The sequence below is a fragment of the Primulina tabacum genome, chromosome 12 (genome assembly GCF_025594145.1).
Source record: "Primulina tabacum isolate GXHZ01 chromosome 12, ASM2559414v2, whole genome shotgun sequence".
In the NCBI taxonomy this organism is placed as follows: Eukaryota; Viridiplantae; Streptophyta; class Magnoliopsida; order Lamiales; family Gesneriaceae; genus Primulina; species Primulina tabacum.
In genome coordinates, this window is record NC_134561.1 from 31403705 (window position 1) to 31413273 (window position 9569).

At 33.3% G+C, this 9569-nt stretch overlaps 1 protein-coding gene across 1 annotated transcript; it reads left to right on the forward strand.

Moving 5' to 3' along the window:
- The first annotated feature begins 7570 nt into the window (after nt 1-7570).
- LOC142520830 (MLP-like protein 423) lies at nt 7571-8395 on the forward strand. Its single transcript, XM_075623983.1, has 2 exons — nt 7571-7837; nt 7976-8395. Exons 1-2 carry the CDS (start codon nt 7651-7653, stop codon nt 8251-8253), a joined length of 465 nt encoding a protein of 154 aa, XP_075480098.1. The 5' UTR covers nt 7571-7650; the 3' UTR covers nt 8254-8395.
- Nucleotides 8396-9569: the final 1174 nt, after the last annotated feature.

The following is a 9569-nucleotide window of genomic DNA, read 5'->3' on the forward strand; positions in this document are numbered from 1 at the left end:
TTCCTATGCGAACAATTCTCTCAGGTGGATTTACTAAGACTATATTTGGTTTGAATACATGGAGTCCATTTCAGACTGCATGACTTCAAGCCATTTGGATGAATCCGTATCTAATAATGTTTTTTTTAAGTTCTTGATCACATCCAGGAATGAGCTCATCTTGGCTTTTTCAAGAAACATGATCATCATCTTAGGTGGCCATGAAACCCTATCGAATCTCTTAAGAGCTTGTATCCCTTCAACTAGCAGTTGGGTGTGAGTTATACTATTTCAAGGGTGGAAGTTTCTCGTATCTCATCGAGTTCTATCATCTCACATTTTCTATCTATCATAAACTCATTCTCCAACAAGATGAAATTCCTTGAAACAAACATATTTTTTCCATTGGGATCATAGAAATAATATTCAACATCACAAATTGGCTCTACTATCCAATTTTTCTTTCATTTCTAGGTTCACATAAGCAGGGCATCCTCATATTCTTAAGAAATAATATCTGGGAGGTTTTTCCATCAACATCTCATATGGAGTTTTATCAACTGCCTTTATATGAATTTGGTTCAACAACACTTCCACAGTCTCAAACACAAATCCTCAAAAAGATTTTGGCAATTCAGTGAATCTCATCATAGATCGAACCATGTCCATCAATGTATAATTACGATGTTGTGGCACACCATTAAGCTGGGTGTGGCAGGTGGTGTCCACTGTGAGAGAATCTCATTTTATTTAAGGTTGTATTGAAATTCAATACTTAAGTATTCTCCACATCGATCAAATCAAAGTGTTTTAATACTTTTTTCTAATTTTTTCTCCACTTTAGTTCGAAATTCTCTCCCACTAATTTGTGTATTCTTCTTTGGGAAATATGTCATAGCTTATTGTGCCACAAGTGTGCATTATTTAGATTATCTTGTTTTCTTTTATTTGTTGTTAAAATCGTATTCACTTGGACGTCGTTAATTGAAATATTTTTTTTTATTTTTTTATGTTATAGAGACCATTTTATAATTCGTTTGTTCCAATTAAATATTCATTCTTGTAAATATTGCAAACATTTAGCAAATAAACAAGAAAATTCATCTTTATCAAGCATAGAAATAGAAAAAAATATTTTTAACTAAGTCAGGAACATATAAAAGATATATAAAAAATAACTTAGATTTATTGTATGATAATAAGTAAATATCTCATATGACCTACGTAGCAACCGTTGTTTCATTGCCCATCATTAGGAAGGTTTCACTGAAGGATCGTGTGCTGGTGTCTTTGAAGGTATTTCAAACACAATATTCTCCAATAAGCTGCAATAGCTCGTGTTCTAAGAATGTTAACACCGATGAATTAAACCGAGTTTGGTTAAAAAAAACCAAGCGGAAGAAACTCGAAGTAATCCTTCGTGAAGAAGACTGTTAAATTAGAAAATATTTTAACTAATGTAAACGGAATAACTGAAATGCTAGGGATCAGTTGTCGCATATATCAGTTCAGTTATGGCAAGAACTGAACTGACGGATGCTCTAACTGATCAAGTCAGTTTGAAAACATCAGTTAATCAGTTAAATACACAATATATGTTTATGGATGTTCGGAGACTTCAACTGCTCCTATGTCACACCTTCTACCACCTCGGGTAGGATCCAATAGAAGACTTTGAATCATACAACTACTTGTACAAACCCACCCAGCTTAGGACTTACCAACTTCCTAACTGAACTCCTAATCTAGACTGAAGGCAGCACCTTTCAGCCAACACTTCTTTAACGTCTATGTCAGAAAGACTACATACACAAGTTTATCGTCTTTATGCAAGACTGTATTTGGGTGGTGGTGAGTGTGTTCGTGTGTGAGAACTGAATAAGGATGTTCTCACATACTGAGGGAAATAAGCTTCTAAACTAAGCTGATTTGTCTGAGAATACTTCCCTCTGGGTTGATTGCTTCTGAAAGCTGATATGCAATAAGCGTCCCCTTTTTTTTTCCACACTCTCACTGATGTTTGCATTGTTGCTCTTGTGTCTCTTTCTGTTCTCTGTCTTTCGTCTTCACTGATCTCGTCTTTAGATAGGCGGGAAACTGATCGTACATTGAGACTCAATTATTGTATCTGTTGCATCTTGAAATCGTTCCTTGGAATCTGTGTCTCGATTTTTTGACTGCCCTTCTGAAACGTTTGACTTTAATGCTCTGACGCAACGTTCTTTATTGTCCTTTGACTGGAAAAGTGCTTTGTACCTTTGTGTATAGCTGAAATCCACTGAATGAGTTTGTCTTCATCTTTAACTAAAATATTCTTAACTGACGCTCCGAACTAGTCAGCTGAACTGATATTCAATTGGGTTGGAGAAATCAGTTGACTCGTCAGTTGAACTGATTTCACTCTCGTTCAATTGAAATGATCGGCTGGGTCTCTTAATCAGTTGAACACTCTTTCGGCTGGCCGGGCTTCTGAGATTCTCCTGCTGGCCACGTATCAACTGGACAATCAGCTGAACTACTCATTTGACGTATCAGTTCGCCTGATTCAGTTTGTGCGATCAGTTGGATCTTCAGTTTGCGATGTAAACAGCTCGTAACTAATCCTAACTTCTGCACACTAAAGTAAAAAATTAGTAAAACAAAATAACAAGTTTTGTTAACATCAAAATTAAGATTGCGAACTTGAAAAGTTCCAACACTCACTATCCCTTAGCCTTCTACTTCTTGTCATCACCTGAAAATCATTGCATAGATGATAATAAAATCCATTATCTAATACCCAAGAAATTGAATTAGTTGAGATATTTACTTCAATATAAAACATAACATTTCCAGAACTCTTCTGTACTAGATATTCCTTGTAGTTGCGCTTCCAATGTCCAGGCTTCTTGGAGTGGAAGCAAACATATTCTATCTTGTCGGGCTTTGTGGGCCCTTTAAAAGTGTTTGGAGTTTGCTTCATGGTGGGTTTATGTTTCTTGGAATGAGCATAATGTTTCTTTCCCTTCCCTTCCAGGCCCACTAGCTTCTCGATGAACACAATCATCTTCATACCATGCTCATGGACCGAGACCCCTTCTCGCAGGTGTAATGTCACGAGCTCCTTGAAAGTAGCATTTCTTAATGGACGTCTTCGTGCACCGTACAACTCTTGTAGGTGATCGTAAACGTCAACAACATTTACAGCTTCCTCAAACCACCTCCGCAAATCGTTTGACAAAGAAGCTAGCATGTAATTCCTATTTGCAAGTCATGGTCTCACAATTTGTCAAGCTTAACCAATTCCTCAGTAGGGGCATTGGCAGCAGCCTCTTTTGGAGGCACCCTGTTGAGCACATATGCTATTTTCTCAGAGTTTAAAACAATTTTAAATTTCTCAGTCAGTATTTGTAATTTGGTCCGATCAACTTATCTTGATCGAGTATAACAGATAGAAGATTTCACGACGATATCGTAAATATACTGAAATTTAAACATAAAAAATGTTACTAACTAATTTAAAATATTTTATAGGGCATAGAATATGGCCTTTTGTTTTTATGAATGATATCCCATTATTTTGACATTTTCACCATCATCTAATGAAAACGGAAAATCCAATTTCCTTAATAAGTGCACAAGGTTCAATTACTAAATTATAATCCCAAATCATATCAAACAATCATAATTTCCAAAAGGTAGATTCTAATTGCAACCTCTTACATCCCTTACATATTTTACCTCACGTTTGATGAGAGCCCAATAATATGATGCCATTTATCGTCATGTGTCGAGCCCAACCAATCATTGTTGAACTTTATTGGACAATCGCCATGAGATCCTGAATAATATAAGCCGAAGTCATGAGAGTTCAACGTAGTTCACATCAAGTATGTCAGTGAAAGTCACAACTTTCCAGCATCTAGGCTTCCCCAATAATATGAGCCAGATACTAACCGCGAGTAACGTTTATCATACAACCACCGTTAATGGATGATAATGAAATATTAATTTTTTTAAAAAAATTTCTTTTAATAGACTAGATATAAAATTTGGATCTTATAAAAATTAGATATTTTAATTTTGAAAATTTATCTTATTAAAAATTTTAAAATCTCATGCCATGTTTATTTGAATGTTGGCCAGATTCATGCAACTCTTGTTATTATATTAATAATAATACATATATTGATTATTTTTAACATATCACATGCATTATAAATAATAAAAGATGATAGATAACCGAGAGTTAATTGATTTATAAGAGCCAAATATTAATCCAAGTCCAGAAATCCAAGTAAATGCAGGAATGAAAATGCAACATTACATTACCTTCCAATATTTTACATGTTTTGGATCTTCAAAAATTTTGAGGATCTAGGCCCACTATCTTCAGATCTCGATCTCCAAATAAATTTAATATTTACATTAAATTTCCATGACACATTAGAATACAAATTTCAGGGATGAGAACGAGTTATAAACCAGATTCACTTTTAAATAATTATCAAATATGATGGATCAGTTTGTGCACCTTTGAAGGTGCTTCAAACACAATATTCTCAATGAGCTGCAATAGCTCATGTTCTAAGAATGTAAACACCGATGAACTAGATTGAGTTTGGTTTTAAACCAAAAGAAAAATATTCGAAATAATTCTTCGTTAAGAAATCTAATCAGTTTAAAGCTTTTAACTAGTGTAAACTGATTAACTGATATAAGGAGGATCATTTATTACATATATCAGTTCAGTTATGGTGAGAACTGAACTGATAACTGATCGAACTGATCAAATCAGTTCTAAAACAATAGTTAAGCAGTTAATAACATAAGATATGTTTATGGATGTTCGGAGACTTCAACTGCTCCTACCTCACCTCTTCTACCATCTCGGGTAGGTTCTATTAGAAGACTTTCATTTATACAACACTTCGTACAAACTCACTCAACATAGGATTTATACCACTGCCTAACTGAACTCCTAGTCTAGGCTGAAGGCATCACCTTCCAGCCAACAATTGTTTAACGTCTATGTGTCAAAGACTACATACACAAGTTTAACGTCTTTGTGCAAGACTCACTCAACTTATCAGTACGCTCAATTCTCTGTATATGTGAGTGATTGTGTGTGTGTGAGAGAGAACTGAACTATGAATACAACATGAAAGTGTTCTCACACAATGAGAATTTTGCTTCTATACTAAGCAGTTGACATGCCTTTTTTCCCTTTTAATCTACACACACTTTTTTGTTGTTGTTGATGGTCTTGGTCTGGTGTTTATAGAGGCAATGAGACCTTACACCAAGACTCATCAAATATGAATGTTGCAGTTTGAATCTGTTCCTCGATATTTGTCTTGTACTTTCCGACAGTCATTCTGGAACATTTTGACTTTAAGCACTGCTGCAACATCTATTATTGTCCTTTGAATGGACAAAACTTTTCCTCACTACACACAACTGGATTCCATTGAATAAGCTTGTCGTGTTCTGCAAACTGATTGATTCCTAAATGATGTTCTGAACTGTTCAGTTGAACTGATCTTGAACTTATTCGGTGAAATCAGTTGGCTCGTCGGCTGAACTGATTTCACTGCTTCAGTTGAACTGGTCAGCTGGACTCCTCATCAGTTGAGCTCTTCATCAGCTGGCAGAGCTTCTGAAGGTCTTCTGCTGAACTGCCTATCAGCTGGACAATCAGTTGAACTGGTTCAGTTTGGGCGATCAGTTGACGCTTTCAATTTGCATCTCGATAGCTTCATTTTTTTGGCTCGATAACTGATCAGTTCGAATCCTGATCAGTTCCAGTTTCTGCGCACTTAAGTAAAATTATTAGAAACAAAATAATAAGTTTTGTGGATCATCAAAATAAATATTATGAACATGAAATGTTTCAACAAAATAATTAATTATAACATGTAAAATATCCTAACATACACCTAACAAGTCGGTTATGTATCTTGATCATATTTTTACTATATAATATCAAATATTATATTAAAATCATAATATCAACAAATTATGTATCTTGTAAATTTATAACTAACAGTCATAATTAAAAATAAAATAATAAGTTAAAGAAACACTTAACTTCAATTAAATCATTAATAACTACATTTTTTGTAAAACACTTTTACCATAAATAATTAATAATCTAATTGTTAATTATTTATTTTATAAGAAAAACTATAATTTTATCAAAAATTTATTCCATTTTTTCATAAAATAACAATTTTGCCCAAATTTTTTGAAAATAATTCAGAAAGTCACCTCTTGGGCCCTATTAAAAAATAACTTATGGAAAAGGCAGAAATTCTCGAGATTGGCACCCCGCTCGGTTGCCCGCCTGCCCGCTGCCCGATCAACTCGAGATGGGCACCTGCCATTCACGCAGACAGTACGTTGCCCATGCGAAAACAATTTTTTTATTTTAAAACTATGCAGGCAGTGTACTGCCTGTGCTACGTAGCGCTGCCCTCAGGCACTGCAATTTCTGAAAGATTTTCTTATGCTGTTAGAAATAAATTTCTCAACATAATTCAAAAAATAAACAATAGAAAATCATACAATTGAGAAACCTAACTCTAATATCACCGTTGATATACCGTTTTCTCGCACCCAAAGATTAGCGGAAGTTTAAAATTTTTTGTTTTAACTTTCAAAATGATCCTTGGGTGTATGATTTAAACATTTATAGGATGTTTTAGAACAGTTTACCTTCATATATATAATGTTGGCTTCATCTATTAAGGATTTTAAATGAAGATAACTCTTCTTGAAAAAACCCATATGAAGAAATCTTCCTCCTTTTCAATCGTCTAATCAGGTCCACGATCACAAATCTGATTCCTCATATAGATTGCACTAAAGATCTAAATGAAATTTGCGTCTTGAGTTAATCGCCATAATTTCAAAAATCCGGCGACGGTGCAGCAGCTTCGCGATGGCTCGGCGGTGGCGCATAGTGGTGGAGTGGAGGAACTCGGCCGTGAGATTCTTTGATGGGTGGTAGCTGATTTTTATCTTCCAAAATGTACAGAGAGAATAGTTTGGCTTGATTTTCTTGATATTTATATTGTTATATTTTGTTATGATTATTATCAATATCTATAACATATATAAATACAATATCTCAATTCTTCTAGAATTTTAACTTTATCAAGATTCTTTATATTATTATTTAAAATTCTCATGTGGTATTTTTTCTTGAAAATATAATGCATAGTCAACTTTTCATAATGTATTTTATATACATACATAAATATATAAATTTAAATAAACATTATTTAATTTTAACTGTTAATAAATCTAGACTACTCTATATTATTCAATGAGAATCTTTTACAAAATAGTCACCACTATTAATTTATTATTTAATTAATATATTTTAAATTTATTAAATAAATAATTACGAACTCATTATAAATGATCAGACAAACCTGAGTACAAATCTATAACGATATATGAAAATTTTGAAATTTGAAATTAACATGGACTCCATCTGCATAAAACGCCAAAGGGCACTCGTGAGATTTCACCATATTAATTATCTCCGGTCAAACCTCATACTTAGAAAAGTCGACCAGGAAAGAATCCCTACATATAAATGCCATCAGATGATATTTACTTTTATTGTTTTAAATATCACACACCACATATTCTTCTATCTTCTTTCAGCTTTCTGCAACAGCAATGGCATCCCCTCAGCACCTTGAAGTTGATCTTGAGCTGAAGTGTCATATAGAAAAGGTGTGGGACTGTATGAAAAACGCCACCACGGTTTTGCCCGAAGCTTTCCCGCATAAATTCGACAGCTTTGAAGTGCTTGAAGGCGACGGTGTGCATGCCGGAACAGTTTATAATGTCAAGTTTAAACCAGGTATATATATATATATGTATATGTATATGTACATATATGTATATGTATATATGTATGTTCTTGATTGATGTTAACAACTTAGAAACGAGCGGCTCCAGCTGTTTACTCGATGGGCTGAATTTTTTTCTGTTTGTGCAGGGCATCCTATTTCATCCTCAAAGGACAAGGTTGAACTGGTAGATGAAGAGAAGAAGATATACGTGAAGAGAATCGTAGATGGCGATTTCATGAAATTTTTCAAGGAATTCAAGATCACAATTGTTCTGTCTCCCAAGGGTGATAATGGGACTTCATTGAAATGGGGATGTGAATTTGTCAAGGCAAGCGAGGATGTACCCATAAAGCCAGAAAACATCATGGCTGATGCTGTCAATACTATTCAAGTCTTGGAGGCTTTTATTCTTAACAAGGCATGAAAACATGGTAATTCATGTTATGTGGGATGCATGAGATACATTCTATGTAATAAATCATATAAAAGATTTCCATAGCATCGATTAATTTCAGTTAATAAAACAACTCTCGCCGGCGACGAGATACATACATATTACGTTCAAAGTGCTGACTACCTTCACATCAGAACAATATACATGTCATATCAGCGTCGAGTCAGAAAATAACAAATCAAAACAGAACTGAATTAAAAACAATTGATTGATGTTTTTTTTAATGCAATTAAATAAATTAGACACCCGGAAAAGGAAGAAATTATTCAACAAAGGCAGCATAAATAATTAAACCTGGTCAAATGAAGTGGAAGCAGCCTTTATTTGACTATATATATATACATATATATATATATATATATTTGTAGTAGTAAGGGCACAACACCCTTTAACACCCATCTCCGATGTGAGCGGGCGTTATAACGCCCACTCACATGAGAGAGGGTGTGGGGCGTTCATATGTATGAACGCATATGAACGCCCCTGTGTCAGTTTTTTTTTAAAAAAATTGGATAATTAGCGACGGTTTTGAACAAACCGTCGCTATTAGCGACTGCTTTTTAAAAATCGTCGCTGATTTGCTTACACACGGGCCTCACGTGTTTTGAATTATTTTAATTTTGTTTTCAAATTTCGAATTTCGGTTTTTTTTAAAAAAAAACTTTCAAATTTTGTTTTTAAATTTTGACTTTCAGGTTTTTTTACAAAAAAATAAATTTGTAATTTTTTTAATTTTTATTTGTAAACCATTGTATATATTTTATTTTTTATTTATTATTTTAAATATTTAATTAATGAATTTGAATGTTTAAAAGAATGTGGGTAAAAGAGATATATTGTTATAAAGAATATGTGGCAGTGTGACCCATAAATAATGAGTTTGAATGTTAAAAGGAATGTGGTTAAAAGAGATATGTTGTTATAATGATTATGTGGCAATGGACCCCATGCTTTTTGATGAGTTGGTGGGTGTTTAAACACCCAACGAATGCGGATGCTCTAATAGATAATAGATATATGACCCCCAATAAATCATAGAGATAAAAGTATTCTTCTTATATATATATATATATATATTTGATTTTGAATTGTTAATTTATATGTATATCTTTTCGTCATTAAATAATATTTATAAATACATGTTACTTTGTTGTTTTTTCATCTATTAATTAGTGGAATCTAAACTAATTGAATAAAATGAAATTAAACTACCATTTTTCATAATGAAATTTAAATTTATCTTCTATTTTTGGAATAAAATTTACACTTTATTTTTAAAAAATAAT

Coding starts and splice junctions, on each gene's coding strand:
- LOC142520830 (XM_075623983.1), top strand. CDS start 7,651: ATGGCATCCCCTCAGCACCTTGAAGTTGATCTTGAGCTGAAGTGTCAT. Junction 7,838..7,975: donor TAATGTCAAGTTTAAACCAG/GTATATATATAT, acceptor CTGTTTGTGCAG/GGCATCCTATTTCATCCTCA.